Source organism: Phoxinus phoxinus, assembly GCF_949152265.1.
Source record: "Phoxinus phoxinus genome assembly, chromosome: 12".
Classification (NCBI taxonomy): Eukaryota; Metazoa; Chordata; class Actinopteri; order Cypriniformes; family Leuciscidae; genus Phoxinus; species Phoxinus phoxinus.
In genome coordinates, this window is record NC_136887.1 from 14,454,664 (window position 1) to 14,477,869 (window position 23,206).

General features: G+C 36.8%; 1 protein-coding gene across 4 annotated transcripts; it reads left to right on the plus strand.

Annotated features, from left to right (window-relative positions):
* The first annotated feature begins 240 nt into the window (after nucleotides 1–240).
* On the plus strand, nucleotides 241–23,103 carry kif3a (kinesin family member 3A). Of its 4 annotated transcripts, none has more exons than XR_013799877.1 (18): nucleotides 241–424; nucleotides 4,993–5,275; nucleotides 5,375–5,519; nucleotides 5,695–5,779; nucleotides 6,581–6,686; nucleotides 7,179–7,318; nucleotides 7,395–7,592; nucleotides 7,717–7,891; nucleotides 8,399–8,497; nucleotides 15,448–15,604; nucleotides 17,398–17,578; nucleotides 17,682–17,792; nucleotides 17,867–17,992; nucleotides 19,278–19,331; nucleotides 19,433–19,501; nucleotides 19,593–19,720; nucleotides 22,322–22,387; nucleotides 22,441–23,103. XR_013799877.1 is itself a non-coding variant. In XM_079631724.1 (18 exons), the coding sequence occupies exons 1-17, from the start codon at nucleotides 419–421 to the stop codon at nucleotides 22,329–22,331; spliced, it is 2,073 nt and encodes a 690-aa protein (XP_079487850.1). In that variant the 5' UTR covers nucleotides 241–418; the 3' UTR covers nucleotides 22,332–22,358; nucleotides 22,441–23,103. The 4 variants fall into 4 exon arrangements, 3 of the variants coding, with proteins under 3 accessions (XP_079487850.1, XP_079487849.1, XP_079487851.1); XM_079631724.1 differs by having other exon boundaries at nucleotides 22,322–22,358; XM_079631723.1 differs by lacking the exon at nucleotides 22,322–22,387.
* The last annotated feature ends 103 nt before the right edge of the window (nucleotides 23,104–23,206 follow it).

Consider the following 23,206-nt stretch of genomic DNA (forward strand, 5'->3'; position numbering starts at 1 on the left):
ATCATTTGCCATTTCAGTAAGATACAGACTGAAACATGAGAAACAAACAAAAAAATAAATAATAATAATAATAATAATAATCAAGGATTCAGTGACATTGGGATAATACTGATAATAATAATAAATAATTTTACAGGGCAAAATGATGAATATAATTCTATGCAGCTAGATAAAAGGAATGGTATTGGGAAAGACTAACATTATTAATATCCATAAATATGTTTATGTCCGGGTGATATCATATCAGGAGCGCGCATTGCCGCTCGCGCATGTCCAGTAACCGCAGCACTGGGCAGGTTGAGGTTGGGATCGGCACTGGAAAAACACAACATCCACCCGAATGAGCTCATCGAGTGTCATTCCTCAGAAAACGCGTTTATTAAGGTCTTAATAAAGAGCCATATATCCGCATCTTAAAATGCCGGTAAGATTGTAATCTCCTATCTTTATTTATCGCTGTGTAATATGTGTGTTGTTATGCCCCACCTTCCCATCATTCCTTCGCTTTGCAACCAGAATCTCATGCAAATATTCACGGACTGTTAACGTTATCTGACTGCTTTTTCTAACATCCTCTCGCCGTTATCTTTCACTTCTGTGATGCATTTAATTCTCGTGTGATGATTTTGTCCTTTTTAATGACTGGAGTGGTTTTGTGCACAACAAACTAGCTGCCTGCTAACGTTAGTTATTAGCATCATAGCCAATTTATGGGGGTTTACAATGTGTTAAGATCTCTCAACGAGTCAGATTCACGTTTGGATTCATGAGACATTATTTTAAAAACCGCGTACAGCAGATAACTAAGGATGTTCTGCGCGTAAAAATGAATTTGCCTTTTTGTTGTCGATTAATTTAGCCGTTAGCTCGACACAGGCCGATCATATCCGCTGCTTAGCAACAGCGTTGACCCCACCTATCATCAGAGACATCAGCAACCGGTGACCTTTACAATAAAGGTTAATATTAATTTACAAGAGAACCCATAGCTCACGTCAAAAAACCTTAATTTGGTCTTTCTTTCTTTAAGGGCTCTTTTCTTTCTGTGACTTTTAGAAAATAAGCTCTTAAAAACAATGAACAGTTTTACTAGATTATTTGTCAACTAATTTAGTGGACATAACTTACACCCACCGGCCACTTTATTAGGTGCCTTGCTAGTACCGAGTTGGAGCCCCTTTTGTCTTGTTTGTGGTAACAAGGTGCTGGAAACATTCTTCAGAGATTTTGGTCCATATTGGTCATCATTTGGTATTAAAAGGCCAAATGTGTGCCAAGAAAATAACCCCCACCATTACACCACCAGCATCCTGAACCGTTGACGGAAGGATGGATCCATTATGTTGTTTATGCCAAATTCTGACTAGTGGTGTAACGGATTATTGGATTATATTGTTTTTTGAGTCACAGATCGGATCATTTTTCGGATCAACAACAACAAAAATGGTGGGGGTTAATGTAACTTTGCTTTTCATTTATTGCCTAAAGTCCACTTTAAGAGTGTTTAAGAGAAATTTCACTCTCCAGTACCACAGCAAAAATCTAACTGTTTATAATTTAACGTTTTTAAAGACTAATGAACAGTCAGAACAAATACACAAGTTACAAGCATAGATGAATACAATATAACAAAGTTACAAATAAAGTAAGGTCTAACAGTAGGGTTCAGGTACAGAAATGTGTTCATTAAATGTAAAATAAGACTGAATAAAAAAAAAATTCACTGTATACATTTAGATTAATCAACTTTGTATTGTTAGGCTATTTGATTAACATTAATAGACAACAGCAGATATTATTGGCTGCTGTCGCTTTAAGACGAATGGATACGATTTCTTTCTCAGCTGTTTACATTCACTTAAGACGCGTTTATGAAAATACTTGCCGAGACGGGCATTTTAACCTAATTTTGTGTGTCTGTTCAAGTGCAAGGAGACGTGAAAGGATTAAATTCGATCTTTGTGCGCTGTCTGAAACGTGCAACTCTGTGTGCGTCCTTCGGTGGTGCTGCTGTACGTATAAAACATCCAGTGAGCTGCAGTTCTTTTGGAGAAAATGGCTTGTTGATCCCAGAGATCAGAGGAGAATGGCCAGACTGGTTCAAGCTGATAGAAAGGCAATAGTAACTCAAATAACCTCTTATTACAACTGAGGTCTGCAGAAGAGCCTCTCTGAACACACAGCACAGCAAAGCTTGAAGCAGAAGGGCTACAGCAGCAGAAGACACACCGGTGACACTCCTGTCAGCTAAGAACAGCAAACTGAGTGCACAAGTTTTATTTCGCCCCTCCTTGCACTGGAATTGTTTAAAGTGCTTGAATGTGTAAATTGTCAAGTAAAAACACGTGCAAAAGATACATTTTCAATCTATGGTGTTTAAACATAGCAATTAAAGGGTAACTGTCGCCAAAATGCAACCTAGGGTCTTATTGTTGACCGTATTTAAGTTTGACCGTATTTTCGTTTTCGGTCGAATTGCCTTTTGAATGGGAGAGCTAGGGGCGTATATGACAGCATCAAAAATCGCTATTTTTAAAACACTATTACTATTAAGGCTCGACAGACACAACATAAAACTTTGCTCGAAGTATTACCAGGGACTCTAACCATGAACTCGAGCATTGAGAACATTGTTTGTGTACACAGAGTTTACTAAAAAGAAAGATCTTGAACAACTCACTCACTGTAGCTGTGTCCGCCGGCATTTTGTCAGTCAAAAATAGTCGATCTCCGAATGCAACTTTTCATATAAATTCACGGATAATTTGTTGTTTTGTCGTTAGTAAAAATCAATATTGACCTTGTATTTGAAAAAGGACCCTCATATAAGGAACAATACTAAAATTCAGAGTCAGTTCGTTCGCATTCAGAGATCGACTATTTTTGACTGACAGAATGCCGGCGGACACAGCTACAGTGAGTTGTTCAAAATCTTTATTTTTACTAAACTCTTGTGTACACAAACAATGTTCTCTTGGTGTCAGTTACGCTTTAATCCGCGAATCACATGTGTGCCGAATGGTGGGGACCATCTTCTGTAGCTAAACCTTAGAGATGGTTGTGCTTGAAAATCCCAGTAGATCAGTAGTTTCTCAGACCAGTCCATCTGGCACCAACCATGCCACGTTCAAAGTCACTTAAATCATCTTTCTTCCCCAGTCTGACGCTCAGTTTGAACTGTAGCTGATGGTCTTAACCATCTCTACATGCCCAAATACATTATGTTGCTGCCATGTGATTTGCTGATTAAATATTTGCGTAAACAAGCAGGTAGAAAGGTGTAGCCTTAGCCTACCTAATAAAGTGTCCGGTGAGTGTGCATGCAGCATTGAAGATTGATATATTTGCAAATCATTAGCTAGTGATTCATTCAAAACAGACAGCTGGAAGTTGAGATGCATGGCTTCGACCCATTGTGGTAATTAACTGAAGTATGCACGCCATGTTGTAATTACCGTAATTACCAGATTTCAACTTGTAAAAAGCATTCATGTCCTCGTAGAGCTCGTAATTACAGCTTGTAAGATGGGAGTTTTCTGAGAGCTCCTACTTGTACCACGTGACTGCTGCAGATTTATTTAGGTGTTTAAACGCATAATTCCCAGTCCGAGGATATGAACAGCTCGTGTAGAATGTCACTTGTTGTCATCACGGGTTTACGGTAGTTGCCACATGGCATTTTATGTATTAGTCACAAATGCGTAATGCCTTAAACAGCCTTAGCTGTTTTTTTTTATTCACTATAAACCATGGCTTCAAGGGGCTTATTGCTTTTATAAAAAGGGTATAATAATAATACTGTATAAAGTAATACTGATGTAATGAGGTCACAGGTATATATGTTTGTAGCGTAATTTACAACGGCTTCGAATGCGGCTCAACCAATCAGAATCAAGGACCGGAACTATCTGTTTTATAAACATCAATTTACACTATTAGTTAAAACTAGATATTAATATGGAATTGGGCTAATCCAAGATTGACACTTTTAATTAATAGGAGTTGTTATATGACTTAATCTATTAATCATATAGACTCGTTATTAGTTGCTGATGTAGCAATCATTAATGAATGGTTTGGTTCTATATGCTAATTTGTTAAGTATGAATTAATGCATATTGGTCCTCCCGTATTATAAAGTGCTACCAACATTTTGTAATATCCAACATAAAGACAAATAATACTTTAACAAAGGTAACTTAGAATTGACAATGGAGTGCTGCAGGGATGACGTCTAAACCAGCAAGACTAATTCACCACTGGTTTTCCTATTATGATGAGGTTTTTCAATTTACGAGTAAAATAAGGTCTGTGATAAATGTATGCTCAACAGCGTAAATAATACACACCCATATCAAAAGGAATGTGAAGCTTTTATTTTAATTTTAAAAAACGTATGTTTTTAATAAGTTATGCTTACCAGACCTTATTTTGTTCATGAATTGAAAAACCCCCTTTATAAAAATCTGAAAAATCTTGAGGGAACCAGTGGCGAATTAGTCTTCTGGGTTTTAACGTTATCCCTGCACCATTCAATAAACATACTTACATTTCTTCTAAAACGTATTCTTAACTGATTCTCTTTGTAAACCTCATTAAGGACAAATTTGTTAGAAATTGTCATATGCTGCGTTCACACAACATGTCTTAATTACCGTAATTACGAGATGGCGACCCGTGAGCTGTTAAAATGAATCTGCAGTGGTCAGGTGGGACAGCGGTCACATGGTACAAATTAAGAGTTTATTAATTGAAATTAGGAGTTCTACGAAGACATGATTAACACTTTTTATAAGTCAGAATCTCATATTTACGGTAATTCTGACAAGGTGTGAATGCACCTATAAATTGTCTGTTTATTTTATTTATAGTTTAGATTTTACAAAATCGATTACAATCACAAATTTTTTTTTGTGATATTTATGGCCGACTTCCATTGTGCTGACAAACAGTCCCGCCCTAATGTTTTTAAACTGATTTGTATTTGCACAGAGCAATAAGATGGATAAACCAGAGAAGATGGAGGTGAGTGATAACGTGAAGGTGGTGGTGAGATGTCGACCCCTCAACGAGAAGGAGAAGATGATGGCACACAAGCAGGCCGTCACTGTGGACGAGATCCGCGGAACCATTACTGTGAACAAACTTGATATAACTAGTGAGCCGCCGAAGACGTTCACCTTCGACACAGTGTTCGGACAAGATAGCAAACAGCTGGATGTGTATAATTTAACAGCTCGACCCATCGTTGACTCTGTATTAGAGGGTTACAATGGTAAGTAAAAGACAATATAAATATTGCATAGATGGCCAAGTTTGTATCTATTTGGTTGTTTTTGCAAAGTATGAAATGATGATTCATTTCTTTTTTCAGGAACCATATTTGCGTACGGTCAGACAGGCACCGGGAAAACGTTCACCATGGAGGGTGTCAGGGCAGTGCCTGAACTCAGAGGCATCATTCCAAATTCATTCGCTCATGTATTTGGCCACATTGCAAAAGCAGAAGGAGACACCAGGTGAGACGGGGATTGTTTTTGAGCGCTGTGGTTGAGGGGTTAATGTGTTTATTTTATGTGTTGAATTAATTAATTCTCATGATTTTTTTATGATCCATCTTCTCAACGTTATCAGAGATTGTGACCAGTATTAAGACAAAACTCTGCTGACGTGTGTTATCTTATCTGACCACAGGTTTCTGGTAAGAGTTTCGTATTTGGAAATATACAATGAGGAGGTGCGAGATCTGTTGGGAAAGGACCAGATGCAGAGGCTGGAGGTGAGAAACCAAAATATTTCAGCATATCTGAAAGTCGAGAGCTTGAGATGATTGTGTGCCCCCACAGAATTCTTCAGAAAACAGCACCAAATTTCCACTGAATTTAAACACGTCAAACAGAAGTTTATAATTCAAACTAATTTGATAATTGCACACTCTTTGGTGTTTATTGAATATTTCTCTATATTGGATTTAATTTGTTTTCAGGTTACAGCTTTTCAATGGTTTCAGCATTTTTCTCCACAATTAGTGTCAACAAACACTGGCTTATATAAGTAACAACATAGACTGCCATTCAAAAGTTTGGGGTCGGTAATATTTTGCAAGGTTTTTGAAATGTCTTATTTTAAATTTTAAGTTCACCAAGGCTGCATTTTACTGCCGTTACCTCAGTCTTCACGCATGATCCTTCAGAAATCATTCTAATATGCTGATTTGCTGCTCAAGAAACTTATCAATGTTGAAAACAGTTTGCTGCTTCATATTTTTGTGGAAACTTACATTTTTCATGATTTTTTGATAAATGGATAAATGGTTTTGTAACATTATTTTTGTCTACTGCCACTTTTGATGAATGTAATGCATTCTTGATAAATAAATATATTAATTTCTGTCAGAGAAAAAAACGGACAGACCCTAAACTTTTGAATTGTGGTGTAACCTTATGAATGTAAGACTTATTGAATTGTTTTTGAGGAAGTCTGACTTAACTACAGCTATAATTGAAATGAGGCAATTTGTTGTGCAACTTAAATTCAGAATTGTAAAGTGCAAGTAATGAATGCTAAACTCATAATACAGGTCAAGGAAAGACCTGATGTAGGAGTTTATATCAAGGATCTTTCTGGATATGTGGTAAACAATGCTGACGATATGGACCGGATTATGACCCTTGGACACAAAAACCGTGAGTATTAATTATTTTATTGAATAAATGAAACATACTAGTTTGTTTTCGGAATGCAAAGTAATATTTAGAGTCGGATAAGTAAAGTAAAATAGATCTTAAATGAGGGTATGAAATATGTAATATTTATGTGGGTATGTTTTGCCATGAGCATGGATGACTGCTTTATTTCTTTAAGCAAAATTTACTTCAGATAAACATCACGTTTGTTTAATTTTTTTTTTTTAAGTAAGTGTTGAAGTTTCTTCTTCTGCGTAGTAACGCAAAAGTAATGTTACATAAACAAGTAACACAGTTAGTTACTTTCTTGGGAGTAACGCAATATTGTAACGCATTACTTTTAAAAGTAACTCTCCCCAACTGGTTATAATAGTAATATAGAAAATTGTGTCGACCAAAGTGATGATATTAGAGCGAGGGTCAACTTTACTTGTGCTTTCTAGACAGGGAGCCCAAAGATAGCCAAAATGCGTGTTGTTTGTCTTTGTCCAGGTTCTGTAGGTGCGACTAATATGAACGAGCACAGTTCTCGCTCTCATGCCATCTTCACCATAACTATTGAGTGCAGTGAGAAAGGTGTAGATGGAAATCAGCATGTGCGCATGGGCAAGCTACACCTGGTCGACCTTGCGGTAAGCGACCCTCATCATGTGGAGAAACTTTAGTGTTTTGGTTTCCTTTCCGTTACTGAATTGTTTTATTGCTCAGGGATCTGAAAGACAAGGAAAAACCGGTGCCACAGGTCAACGTCTTAAAGAAGCCACAAAAATCAACCTGTCCCTGTCCACCCTGGGAAATGTTATCTCTGCACTAGTGGATGGGAAAAGCACCCACGTGCCCTACAGGAACTCAAAACTCACCCGACTGTTACAGGACTCTCTTGGAGGAAACTCTAAAACCATGATGGTACGATAGTCGACGTGCACACAGTTATGAGCTGTTTTCTACTAGTTATGATTAAAACTCATTGATTTCAGTCAAAAGTACTGCAGACGGTATAATTCTGTTTCGATGATCTGTAACTTTGCAGTGTGCCAACATCGGCCCAGCAGATTACAACTACGATGAGACCATCAGTACTCTCCGTTATGCTAACCGTGCCAAAAATATCAAGAATAAGGCCAGAATTAATGAGGACCCCAAGGATGCACTGTTGCGCCAATTTCAGAAGGAAATTGAAGAGCTCAAGAAAAAACTGGAAGAAGGTACCACACATCAGTTTCACATGTGATGTAGACACATGTAATGTCTGTATGTCTGGGTTGGTCTTCAGGATGTGACTCATTTGCTCTGGTCTAAACCCTCATGAGCCACAAAGTTGTCTTCATAGGGAACCTTCTAATGGTCACACGTGAGGTGCATAAGACTCCAAATTAACACTCACAGTTGATTCTAACAGAGTTTTATGTTAACATGTTGATTAGTTAAAGGCTGGCGATGTTGGTAAAATTATATTTAACAGTAATATTGTGAAATATTACTGTTTAAAATAACTTGTTCTATTTAAATATATTTAAAAATGTAATTTATTCCTGTGATGTCAAAGCTAAATTTTCAGCATCATTACTCCAGTCTTCAGTGTCACGTGATCCTTCAGAAATCATTATAATATGCTGATTTGCTGCTCAAGAAACATTTCATATTATTATCAATATTATAAAAAGTATTTATACATGTTCAGTGCTGAGAAATGCTATGCTTCTACTGTTCAGGTGAGGAGATCTCTGGCTCTGACGGCAGTGGATCAGATGATATGGATGAAGGTGAAGATGAAGTTGGTGAGGGAGGAGAGAGACGCAGGAAACGAAGAGGTATGAACTTCCCCTTTTGCTTTTCCACTTCATGACTGGACAACGTTAGTCAGAGAGGTCTCTTAGAAAGATGATGCAGTCTGTGGTTTTGGCTTTTTACCACAAGTATTGTCTTACAAAATCATCTTCATAGTCTGCTGATGACATGTCAAGGTCGTTATTTTTGAATTGACCTCAATATATAATGTTGCTTTATTGCAAAACATAAAGAGGTTAAACTTTCATTCAAGTTTATTTATAAAAACTTTTTGAATTTATGTCTATAAACCTTCTGATGCACTGCACATACTCTGGCGTCATCTAGGTTGAAATTTCTGGATATCACAACATATTTCAGTGAAGGAATAGACAATGTGGCTTTGGTTTGCTTGTCTAGACCATCAGATCAAGCAGATGTAGTTTCAATGTGCGTCATGAGCGCAAACAGTTAATGCCTGGCAATGACTCTACACTCTGATTGTGCCCACATGCAGCCCAACAGTCTGGGACCCCTGGTGAAAATGCAGATGAATGCAATTTTTGTTATAATAAGATGCTATCATCAGCCTCAATTTAAGTGAAAAGCTGGATTGAAAAATAAACAAGAATTTCAGGATGGCTTAGTATTTGGTCTGCTTTAATGACAGCTGCACATGGTCAACCTGATGATTTGAGAATCATTCAAAGAGCATCTTAGCTTGCCTTGTGGCATTTTGAGGAGAAATGGATAGAGCAGCACATGGAAAACGCGAGTTATTCCCACCTTTTGTGCTCCCTTAATCACTTTTCCCAAATGCACACTGCTGATTTGCTGCTCAATAAACATTTCTTGTTATTATATCAATGTTGAAAACAGTTGTGCTGCTTAATATTTTTGTGGAAACCATGACACATTTTTTCAGGATTCTTTGATGAACAGAAAGTTCAAAAGAACATAATTTATTTGAAAGTAAAATATTTTGTAACATCATAAATGTCACTTTTTAACGATTTAATGCATGTGTGATAGAGACCCGAGCCGTCACAGGGAGAATCACACCAGACGTAAGAGCAAAAATAAAAACAAAGGTTACAAAAATCTGTCTAAACTAGCACTGTTGAGGTGCTAAAACTAGCACCTACTTCTTTCACTAACTGTTGGAGACTGAAGTTTCTCATGCTCAAGCTGCTTTAACAACCTTTGGATTAAGCCACAAACCACTCTCTGTTCCCCCTGCCTCACTTTTGAACACCCTTAAATCCACAATTTTTATCCACCCTTAAAGGGGTGGTTCAGGATTTTGGACATCGGACCTCATTTTCAAGTTAGCCTAGTTGTTATTCATCAGTGGAGACAGTTTTCAAAAAAATTCATCCAGTCCTTCCAGTTGCATAGTTCGCCGATGCTAGGCTAGCGCGAGTCAACGGTATCTGCTAGCCTGCCATTAAAACTGTTTTACCCACTCCACAGTACACCAAAATCAAATAAATTATAACGCCAGACTGTCGATGTAAATGTCTGTTGAGAGAATAATGTTAGAAATCAAACTACCCTTTCATTGCATTGCAATAGTTACACTTTGTTCCCTGTATTTATTAGCCCAGTCTACAGCAGCGGCGGAGTGATATTAAGTTACCTAGGCAACCGAGAGAGTCTCCACATGACGCAAGTGTATTTCCCTGCCGCTGACACTCATCACTACAGAAGCAGAGTATATTTCACTAAGAAATCAACATAGGACTATGGCCACGTTTGAAAGCCATGCCAATGTTTCAGACTTTGGAGACGAGGAATGTGTTTTATTCAACGAACTGTACATGTATGAGCCGGAACACACAGACGAAGAACTAATCGAGACGGATGCTAAAAGGGCAGAAATTGAACTGTAACGTTATCTCCACTAACGTTGTCATTGTCATTCTATCAGTTATGAAAGGGACTAGCTTCATAGATAGCTATAGTAGCCTAACAAAAGTTATTACCTGTTCATCTGCTGTTGGTGCATATGGAAAGACGGCTGGAACTGCATTCCTTGTCAGTGACTTATGAACGTTTCGATGATGGGGTTTTTCATACTCGTCTGGTCTAAAATAATCACTACAAATTCGCAACTTTAACAGTCTCTGCCGGTGTCTCGTTGTCCAAGCCAGCAGAAATAAGCCACAGTTGGTTCCTTTCTGGATCTCTCAATGGAAATTTGTGGAAACTTTTTGCATGACCAACTATTTGGTTTATTTTTAAAATTTCGAAATGCACAACGAATCACCATGTTGCCAATTCCTTAGTTTACAATCGAATGTTTTTCAATATCATTGTTCAAGGCTACTACTAGTAGCTAGCTAGACGTCCTGTCTGTAGTGCGCGCTTCTGTTCTGTGTTTACTTTTCGGCGCAGTACTACTAACCGGAGCAAAGAGAAATTCCGCCGCTGCTGAGAAACTAGTTCCTGTAAATGTAATGCGATCATTGAGATGTAAGAGTACCGGTACTTTGATTTCTAACATTATTCTCTCAATAGACATTTACATCGACAGTCTGGCGTTATCATTTATTTGCTTTTGGTGTACTGTGGAGTGGGTAAAACTGTTATTAATGGGAGGCTAGCACATACCGTTGACTCGCACTAGCCTAGCATCGGCGAACTATGCAACTGGAAGGACTGGATGAATTTTTTTGAAAACTGTCTCCACTGATGAATAACAACCAGGCTAACTTGAAAATGAGGTCCGATGTCCAAAATCCTGAACCACCCCTTTAAATCCAAAACTTTAGGTAATTGGAACATACCACTTTCTGAAAAAACTAACTCTTGTCTCTCTTTACATTTCCGCAAGTTCCCTCAATGATAGTCAAGACAAAGAGTTTAAACACAATCAATAAATACAACATACAGGCAAGAGAAAAACAAATATTGTCATTTGCACAACTGATATTTCTTAAATGAGTTAAAATGAGCATTTCCCCACCTCCCAGGGTGTACACATACCTACGGGTTAGGCACACTCTTCTAACAACAGGACATAAAACTGTAAAAACCCACATGAACAATTATAACATGCAAGATATAAAGAACAACACAAACACAATTTTGAGGGATAGAGAAGCAACACTGTAACAATGTGTCCTTGCTGAATGAAAGTATTAATTTCTTTCCAAACTTGTGACCAGTAGTGTACATAACTGTATTCAAAGCCTCGGATAGCACACACTGCGCAATGCGTATTACACAATGAAAATTAATCTTGAATGCTCAAGCTCCAATGTGGCACCCGCTGCTAATCATAAAACCATCCAGCTTCTAATAACTTTTAATAAATGACATGAATTCAATTATTCACCAGTCAAGCCTTTATTTTAGGTGCCATAAAACAGATGTGTAATAAATTGAATCAGTAGGTAGCTGCAGACTCAAGTGACACAGCAGATGCTGAATATAGGACACTGTACTTCTACCGACAGGAACTCTATAAATGGTTCTCAGGCACCACTTTTCTCACTGAAACTCACATCTGATTACTTCATGCTTATCGTCTTCCTTTCTGGTGCACCTCAGTTTTTCTGCATCAATGCTCGGTCACTGCTGTGTCATTTCACTCCGACCCAATTGCAGATTTGATTCCTCTTTAAAAGACATTTAGATTATGATATGATATGATATGCGCTTGTGTTTTTTTCTCTTATTGTGCAATGTGCTTGGGTGTCATACTCTCTTCACCAGCCCAACCTCCCGCCACCTCCAAACTCTAGAAATGGACTCTTGAACTCTAAAACTGTTTTACTGTCCCACAACAAAAACTTCAATCATTCTTTTTCTGCTCCTTTCTCAGTCACAAATGCTCTGAGATCATTAAAGCTTCTTGCTGACCTTCAAAAAATGTATGAAACTTGCCAAATTGTGTTGGGTTTTAATTGAAAATCGTTAAAAATGGGATGTGTTTGAGAAAGGAAGGTGAGATTGTTCAGATGACTTGAGATGGGTGATGCACAAATGCTGAGCACTATACTATGTTTTAATGTAGGGTTTCCCAAACTGGAGTTTGTGAGGAAATACAGCAAGTTTGTGAGTTGATGAAAAGCTGTAAGAATCAAATCATAATTAATGAATCAAATCATAAAATGAAAATCAAGTTTTTAATGTTGTTTATATGTCTATGTGGTGATTTTAATGTGCTTTAAGACAAACCATTGGCAAATTCATTAGTCATTGCTGAGTAGTTTTTCCTTAAAACTGCAGTGAACCAAAGACTGTTTACACTGTTTTTAACTGTTTTGGCCGTTCTTTTACATGACAATGGCGTATTTAGTGTTTTTTTTTTACAAAGTGACATCGCCATCTACTGGCCTGGCATGAATAATGCAGCGTTTTAGTAATTTACACGAATCCGTGTGAACTGGGATGGTTTTGACAACGTCGTCTGTAGAGGTCGACCGATAGTGGATTTTACCGATAACGATAGCTAGGTTGGGCCATACTTGCCGATAACCGATTAATGAACCGATAGTTTTTAAAATTGATACTGGATAAAAACAAACATAACACTCCAAGTAAAACAGTGCTGAGCTTTATTATAAAAATAATAAAACTGTATTGAACCATGAAAACATGCTAAATGAAATGATATAAATGTGAATAAATATTTAAGTCAATAAAAGACATTCATTCAAACTGAAACAAAAAGTAATACTGAAATAACAAATAAAACCAGTTACATTCAAAATGTAACTATTTAACAGTTATTTTCAAGCCAACTTAATTAATAAAAAAGTAACAAAATTTGTATTAAAGTGAAGATGAAAAAAATAAATAACCGAAATCGAATGCTTTTCTGATTCGTTTATGTTTCTGTCAGCTGTATGAACATATCAGTTTGCTTACGTCTCTAGCTTTAAATATCCAACTTCTCTGCATATTTAATGCATAAAAGTGACCAGCTGGATATGAACTAATGCAAATAGAGGGTAACAATTGTGACATTAAACATTCGGGTCGGACTTACGTTTATGTTTGTCAGTGTTTTAACCGCTTGAGGTACTAGTAATGTTAGCGTTCTCTCAGCCTCGAAGGCAAACAAACATACTGTTGTGCTGTTCTTTCTCTACTAATGCAGCATTTAGTCAACAAATTAATCACTTTATAATGATATGACAAAATGTACTGTATACATACATTTGAGCTGTCGGTGCTTTAAACGCGCATCTGATGTCAGCGCTCTCCACGCAGCATGTGCTCTCAGTGCAGCACGCAGAATCACGTGTCGAAATAAACAACACGAGGCACGAGTTTTTATTACACCTCTAGAGGCCGCTCTTGTACTGCATCATGCCAGCAGACCCTTCTCAGCTCTTACACTGTGTAATGAATGACAGCGCGCGCTTCTCAGCCGCTCCAGCAATGGACGCAACCAGGAAAAACTATCGGTATGTATTTTTGCCGATAACGATAGTTCCACCAGTCAACTATCGGTGCCGATTAATCGGCAAAACCGATGAATCGGTCGACCTCTAGTCGTCTGTATGCGGAAAAGAAACGCAAAGGAAAAACGTTTACATTTTTAGTACGTCACTGTCGTGTAAACGTACCAATGTGGTTTGACAATGCCCCCTTTCCTACTGCCAACACATTATTAGCAACACATTATTAGCTTTTTGGTAATTTAGTCAATTAATGTGTGTAATTATCAATTATTATGTGTCAGATGTTGAAGAGAGTGATACATAAAACACATTACCGTTCTGATACATCGACTTGTAGATGAATCCCTATAATTCGCTCTTCCTTTTCTGAATCCGTTTCTGGTTCAAACATAAATGGCTGGATTAAACCAATATTTCCACGTGCCATTGTGCAGCGGTTACTACAGACAGTGTAATCACCATAGGAAAATCTCAGAGTAAAACTGGGAGCTGATACTGAAGTAAACTGAAAAATCTGTTTTAATTTTCCTCGTTTTTATTTTGTGATTTAATTCTTTAAATTCCTTTTTGTGTAAAGCACTTTGAATTACCATAGTGTATGAAATGTGCTATATAAATAAATGAGCCTTGTCTTACAGTGGATCAGGCAGTCTGAGCTGGTGTGATTGAGTAGAGGCGGGGACTTAATGTTGAAATTACCAAGGTTTCAACTTGTGAAAAGAATTCATGTCTTCTTCGTAGAGCTCGTAATTACAGCTTGTAAGATGGGAGTTTTCTGAGAGCTCTTGCTTGTACCACCTGACTGCTGCAGATTTATTTAGGTGTTGATAGTGTCACTATAGTAACCCATCCGCAGTCCGAGGACATGAACGGCTCCAAATAGAACGTCACGTGTTGACATCTCGAGCCTATAGGGTAATCGCGGATAATTCACATATTCATGGCTCCATGTATACTAAATTAAGCAAGGGTGCAGAGTTAAATTCAAGCTATTTTAAGGCATGAGGAAATTTTCACAGAAAAAAAACAAATGTCATCTTGATTATCAAAGATGTGTTCGAAGGGATACAATTATTGACTGCAGGGCGACTTTAACATTGAGGATGAGAAAAATGTGTTGACATTTATTGCAGCCTCCAGTGAATGTCTCAAAGCCTGTCATGAACTTGTTAGTAATACTAATACATGATCCATTTTCTTAATATAAAATATCATTTATTTATTATTTTTGGGTTGAAATAAGACCTGAACTTTAGTTGTTGTTGTGAGATTCACCCATGACACCCATGAAATGTCTGAACTAGCAATAAGTTTACAATATATAAGTATAGCAATATGTTTAAGTTTGCAAGTTTACAGATCAAATAGTAATGAAATACTGTATAGCTTTTTGGTGCCTTTGTGCGAGCAGTGTCAGTCAGCTTACAATGAAACTGGGGTGAATTTAAGCTGGGCAAGAACGCCGCTACAAATTAATTGTGGTGTTCTGATGTGATGTTGATCTGATGTGATGTTATTTCATGTGCTAAGCGTTTCTGCTGAGGTTTTTCTATCGTTTCTGAATGTGTCATGCTCAGGAAGGAAGAAGGTGTCTCCTGACAAGATGGTGGAGATGCAGGCGAAGATAGAGGAGGAAAGGAAGGCTCTGGAGGCCAAACTGGACATGGAGGAGGAAGAGAGGAACAAAGCACGTGCAGAGCTTGAGAAGAGAGAGAAGGACCTTCTCAAAGCCCAGTAAGATGATATACTGTGTAACAAGTCATTGAACGGGTGCTGCTATCTTGGATCTGTCCACCGAAACGGTGATCTCTAATCCTACCAGCACAAATTTCGGCGCAATCTAATATAGATCAGTGGTTATCAACTCATTTGGTCGTGGGACCCCCATTTTCCCATAGTCATTAAGCTGCGACTCAAAATTTTCAGGAAAAAATATGACTAACATTGATGAACATACAGTATAAGGTTAAGCTATTAAATAACTGACGAGCACGAGCGTCTCAAACTTTGCGATCGACAATATGTTTACATGCAACCAAATAAGCCATCATGTAAACAACACCTTAATCGATCCGAATGAGCTCTTTCCAAATGATATTTCGATCGTATTGAAAGGGGTGGTTTATTCCTTTTCTAATAAGATCGAGAGAACATTTAAACACTTGATCGGATTTAAAACCGAAACTGAAAGCACTGCACATGTGCAATGACATAGAAATAGCGTAATGACATATGACGTGTCATATAAATGAGTGTCCCGTCATTCTAAAATTCTCCTTTCACTCAGCGAGCGCCTGTGAAGTGGAGCAGGACAACGTCTCACCTGTCCTGGTTTTCGGATCCTCATCACAGGCGCGGATGGGCATTTTTACTGCGTGATAAATATAAGCAGCATGGCAAAACGGTTTATAATTTTGCTCATTGTCTCCAAATTATGACCAGAGATGGATATTAAGTCTACTGTTTAACACTAATAAAGAATCAATGTAGGAGAAAAGTTTTTATGCGCTAACTGTGGAAAACTCTGTATATTTTGTGCAGTGTGCAAAAAATCTATTCCGCACATCAACCCGATCACTTTAGTGTTCATGTAAAGTTTAGACTTTAAAAGTTGTAACTTTTTTTTTAGCTTTGGATTCATCAATCGGAATGATTTCAGATTTTCAAGATTTTAATGCCGAAATTTCAATTGAGCACCAAATCGGTGGCAAATTGGATCACTCCAATATAATTTAAGAATTTGCAGCAACCAAAGCAAGAAAGGTTCTCTAGGCAACTGTATTAATTACACCTGTCTTAAGTCAACAGTAGGGGTCAATATGTGATAAATTGACTTTTTTCTGAGGAATATGCCGCCCCATACGTTCAAATTTTTATTTTTCCCAGAGTGCTGGATTGTCTTCCCCCGGCTCTGAATACAATACAATTAGTAAGTTGGTTTGAGCCACCATAGTCATCAAAAATATAGAAAGTAACACAAAGTGAAAAAAGTGGTATTTTCTGTTAGGGTTACAGAATCTACAGTTACCATGGTAAATACACAATTTTAAAATTAACGGTTAATAAAACAAAGGGACACTAATCTTGATGAAAAGGATAAACATCTGCATGCAAATCCTTCCCAGCTAACACATGTACCAGTTATGTAATTTATTGGTGCATTCTCGTAATGTACTGTATAGTGAAGGGATATTCCTGACTGGAAAGTGTTTTTTTTTTTTTCTGAGGTAAGTATTTTTCATTTTGTAACATGTTAGGACAACACGTTTTTCTCACTTAAACTGCGTATGACAGAAGAGTCAACAGCTTTCACACACATCCTTAAAAATAAAAGTCTTGCATAAAACTTTTTTTTTTTTTTTTTTTTTTTTACAATTACTATTGTTGATGTTTCTTTGTCTACACACTCCATGACCCACTCAAAACGGTCTTGCGACCCACCTGTTGAGAAACATTGGCATAGATATTAATATAATGGGTGTATGAGTATAATGGTGTCATGCTTTGTATTATTTTCTGTATCTCAGGCAGGAACATCACTTATTACTTGAGAAGCTGTCTGCTCTGGAAAAGAGGGTTATTGTTGGTGGGGTTGATTTACTGGCTAAGGCCGAGGAGCAAGAGAAGCTTCTGGAAGAATCCAACAATGAACTGGAGGAGAGGAGGAAGAGGGCTGAGCAGCTCCGAAGAGAACTGGAAGAAAAAGAGGTAAAGATGATGATAATAAGACTTTATCAGATTCATTCTTGACCAATATTCTTGTATAGTTTGATCTCACAGAGGATCATGGTTGCAAATGTCTCTAAAACAGCAAGAGCGCTTGGACATTGAGGAGAAATACACCAGTTTACAAGAAGAGGCTCAAGGCAAGACCAAGAAACTGAAGAAAGTGTGGACCATGTTGATGGCAGCAAAATCTGAGGTGCGGTACATTTCATGTGCTTTCAAATAGCATAGTTGACATGATATTGAAGGACTCTGTCTCTTCTGTTTTAGATGGCTGATCTGCAGCAAGAGCATCACAGGGAGATCGAAGGTCTGCTGGAAAACATCCGGCAGCTGAGCCGAGAGCTGCGTCTGCAGATGCTCATCATTGATAATTTTATTCCTCAGGAATATCAGGTCTATATTCATGCTGGTGCACAACATGCAGTTTGGACACACCTACTCATTCTTTATTTTTGACATATTTTAGAATAACAGTGAAAAAAAAAAAGCTAGCATAATATATTAAGATCAAAAATCTAGATCACAGCTGAACCGAACCGACCTCCCGATATGCTTTTTAAACAGTATTGAAGGAGTTCACATGTATGCTGAACACGTGTTAACTGCTCTTCCCACAATATCTGCTCCAACCATTTCAAAAAAACCTTTGTGTTGTAAAGAACCCCAGGGACACATTATATATTTTTTTAGGTAACACTTTATAATAAGGTTTCATTTGTTAACTACCATAGTTAACATTCACTAAGAATGTACAATACATCTTAAGCATCTACATATATACACATAAGAAACTTGTCTGCAAATCTACAGTAAAAAAATAATGTCATAAATAGATTTTGAAAATACTTACCTGCCCAAGACTTGTAAGTACTGTATATGTATATAACCACTGCAGTAATTAGAAGAGTATATTATAGATTTTTGTACAGTACTGCTCTAGGTGTCAATATTTGTAAAAGGCGGCATTACTTATTTTTTCTCCTGCTCTAAAACAGTGCTTCAGGCCGTAGCACATGCATAAATTAACATGCTAATCATTTTGTGCATTTTCCCCGTTGCCAGGATTAGTCTGATATTTTTGCTGATAATATAAAGTGTGAACTGCTGCTCTTGCACTACAAAGGCAAAAATGTCAAACCTGAGCTGGCAAATAAACTGTACAGAAAGTTCTAAAGCGATCGCACACCCAAAAATTACCATTGTGTCATCATTTACTCGCCCTCATGTCGTTTCAAAGAAAGAAAGACTTTCTTTATTCTGTGAAACACAAAAAGAAGACATTTTGAGAAAAAGACAAAAGAAGATATTTTGAGGAATGCTCAAATATGTCGTCTTTTCTCAAAAGAAATGTTCAGGTTTGGAATGACATGAGGGAGAGTAAATGACAGAATTTTCATTTTGGGTGTACAAACCTTTTAAGAATTGAGTACCGGTAAGTCAAATGCAGTTCAGTGAAAAACCTTTTACAGACGGTAAATGCGTAAAGTTAAAAAAATGCTCACATTTTGAACTTTACGCATTTACCGCCTGGCTGTAAACGGTGAAATTCACATGACTTTCAAAAGTCCCCAAAAGAATATCCTAAATGTCTGAGCTTAGCTGAATTTTTATCTCAGCGTTTCAGGTTCCCTACTATAAAAATGTGCAAACGACATCTTGTTTGTTGTCTTGTGTCCAGGAGATGATTGAGAACTATGTGCACTGGAATGAGGACATTGGAGAGTGGCAGCTGGTGAGCTTCTTTAACACATTTCTGCGATTCTCTCCGATCTGGCATGATGTTTGGGAGCAATGAAAACGTGTAATCCAGCTGATCTATTTGCTATTTTTTAGAAATGCGTGGCCTATACAGGCAACAACATGAGGAAACAGACTCCTGTGTCGGACAAGAAAGAAAAAGATGTAAGTGTCGGTTCAGATCGAATGTTTTCCAGAGGCACACATTCCCTTTTCATGTTTAATTTTTGTCCTCTGTCCCTCTTTCGTGACTCAGCCATTTGAAGTGGACCTCTCCCATGTTTATCTGGCGTACACCGAGGAGAGCATGAGACAGTCCCTAATGAAACTAGAAAGGCCTCGGACATCAAAGAGCGGAAAGTCCAGGCCGAAAACTAGTCGTAGGTGAGGCGTTATGTTTGACTTTTTTTTTTTTTTTTACTTTGTGGTCTGCACCTTTGCATAACGGAGGCACAGTCACAATATAAATGTTACAACATTTACAATTAAATAATCCTTCAGTTTAGTTTAGTGCATGATGCAAAGGGTTCCTACGCAGTTTGGAAAAGTATTGAATTTGATTTTAGTCATTTCCAGGTCTGGAAGAGTATAGAAAAATGTTTGTCTTTCGTTTATGTGGTTTTCAGTTGATGAATAAACCACATTTTGTAGCGCCTTGCCGCCTCCCATCCAATAAATCTCAATAAGCTTTGTTACTTTTGATATGAAGCAAAGTCTGAACTTTCAAATTCTGTCCAATTCAATCAATAAATACAGTTTTGGTGCTCTTTATGGTGTGAAAGATTGCTGTAGCACCTCAGTTCAAGCGAAGCGGCAGAGCAGACAATATAGATTTTTCTATGCATATCGATACTGAAACATCTGAAACGCTTCCAATACTAATTTTCCACAAAATAGATACATAATACCAGCTGCGATTTCTCGCTCTCTCATGATCAGCGAGTTGACGCACAAACCCGCCTCTCCTCAATCACTCCTTTCATTTGCTCCGGAAGAATTTCAGCGTGGTATTTCCATGCGCATCATTTTACTCATTCCCCCCGATTTTATGCTCACACAAGTGCGCACACAAAGCCGTGTCTCAGTACTAAATTGAGTTCTTCTTCTCTGCTTATTGTGCTTAAACATTTAAATACACAAATTATGTCAAAATACCAGTCTGGGTGAGTATTAATGTAAATGCAGTCAGTTATGTTTTTAGTGAATGTAAACAGTTGAGAAAGAAAGCGCATGTGTAACAGTGTAATGGATACTTGCGTCAGGTCTTAAAGTGACAGCAGCCTAATATACCTGCTGCCAAGTTATGAGATAATATAAACAAATATCTAAATGGCAGTTTTTTCCACATGGTATCAATATCAAAATTGTGGCCAGTGAAAATGCTGAGTGGCTAGTAACTTTAACTTTTAACTTTAAAGTAACTTTTTTTTTTCTGGAAAATTTGACATGTACTGTACCTGATACATGGCGCAATTAATCAATATCGAATTTAAATTTAATATAAATCGGAATTCAATCACATTCTTGAGAATCTAAATCAAATTGTGAAGTTTGTCAATACCCAGCGCTACAAGTAGAGTTTTCATGGTAAAAGTTTAGTGACTGTTTGATTTTCGAACATGACTGACTGAATAAATTCTTTACCATAAGCAAGTCTCTAAATGAATGTGCGTGAGCCACTCAACACAGAAACAGATAAAGGAGCAAACAGTCTTCTAAATCAGACTGTACTTTGCTGTTTGGTGATCTTGCAAAATCAAACCACATTTACAGTATCAAAATCATTTGTCAAAAGTGAATATATGCAGGTTATAAAGCTTTTTAGGTTTCTTCTCATCATGCAAGCACATGTTATCACTTTGAGAAAACAGAGAAAATAAAGTGACTACTATTTACCGAAAATAATGCTGGACCATTTATGTTAAATATGGTCTAAAAATCGTTTGGAAGGAGGTCTGGAAAAGTATGGAATTTTGAAATGGAAAATGTGTAGGAACCCTGAAGGCATTAATAGGATGTATGATTTTAGATGTTGTTTAAAGGTACAGCACTATAAAAAAAGTTGCTGCCTTTAAATGTTTAAGTACAATCAACTTGGATTTTTAAGTACTTTAAACTTAAATTACATTAAACTGACTGTTTTTTTAACAGAGTTAAAGCAATATAAAAACATATTGATTAGTACATTGTTGAAATGGGCACTATAAGCATTAAGTATATCTCAATATTCTGTGTCCGTAATGATATATAATGACATTTTTATGGAAAAGTGATTCAAAAACTTTTTTTTTAACTTTTATATTAGTATTAAATAATAAACAAAGATGTAAGCTTTAAAAATAGTGTTTGGTTTGAACTCAAGTCAAACATCTCACGTTTTGTACATTACCTTTCAAACGTTTGGGGTCTGTAGGATTTTTAAAATGTTTTTGAAAGAAGTCTCTTATGCTCAAGGCTGCATTCATTTGATCATAAACCGTAAACAATAAATAGTAAATCGACAGCTTTATATACTTTACATTAACATTAGTTAATGCTTTAACTTACATCATGAACTAACAACATATTTTTAGAGCATTTATTAACCTTTGTTTATATTAATTAATAAATGCTGTAGAAGTATTGTTCACTGTTTGGTTCGCTAATGTTAACTAATGAAATCTTATTGTAAAGTGTTACCACAGACATAAAAATAGTAAAAATAGACCGTAAAAACAGTAATATTACGATATAAATCAGATTAATGTTTTTGAAAAAAGTATTTTATGCTCCCCAAGGCTGCATTTATTTGATCAAAATACAGTAAAAAGGTAATATTGTGAAATATTATTACAATTTAAAATAACCACCATTATATATTAAAATGTAATTAATTCCTGTGATGGCAAAGCTACATTTTCAGCTGTCATTACTTATCATTATTAATGTTGAAAACGGTTGTGATGGTTCATATTTTTCTTGAAACCGTGATGTTTTTTGTTTCAGGATTCTTTGATGAACAGAAAGTTCAAAAGAACAGCATGTATTTGAAATATTATTTTTTATATCAATGTTAGTCTTCATTGTTACTTTTGATCAATTTAATTTAATTTTTTTTTTTTTAGGAAACGCTCCTCCAAACCAGAGGCAGTGATTGAATCCCTGCTGCAGTGAGCCTTTTGTCTGATGAAGACCACTTTATTTTGTGCATTTTCAAGGCCAGTCCAGTATATGTCTTAGGGAACACCGATTCTTGTGACATAAAGGCACTTTGATTTAAGTGTAGATGAAAAGAAATCATGTGTGAAACTCCGGAGCTGCTCCAAAGCTGGGTTTAGGTGAAGATAGTTTGCGGTAAAATGTCCATTATGATAGCACTCCAAAAGGCACATTTCACCTTAACATAAACACTGTTACTGTATATTGGGCTTGACACTGATGGCTGTGCTGGCATGTGTTGAGCAGCTTATTGGTCTGACACAAGAGATGCGCTTGCCGTCAGGTAATATGCTATTGAGAAACCAATCTAATATTAATGTTTTATAAAATTGGCAGCGTGCAATTGCTTTAGCTCCATCTACACAAGCTATGCTATACTTCATTTTTTTATAGTGAGAATGTGCATGCCATGTTCCCTTGCCATTAGCTCAGCTTACTCTAATTGTAATGTATTTCCATTGTGCACTGTAGTAAAACCATTAGTCTAATGTATTATGTAAAAATGTTTACATTTACAGTTTTGTTTTTTGTTCATGTACTCCTTAAATTATTAAATTATTTTACAAGGTAAAAATGTAGCATTGTTTTTTTTTTTAAAGAATCATTTCAAACTCCAAAATAAATATTCACTTTATAATTTTATTTATAAATACAATAAATATGACATAAATA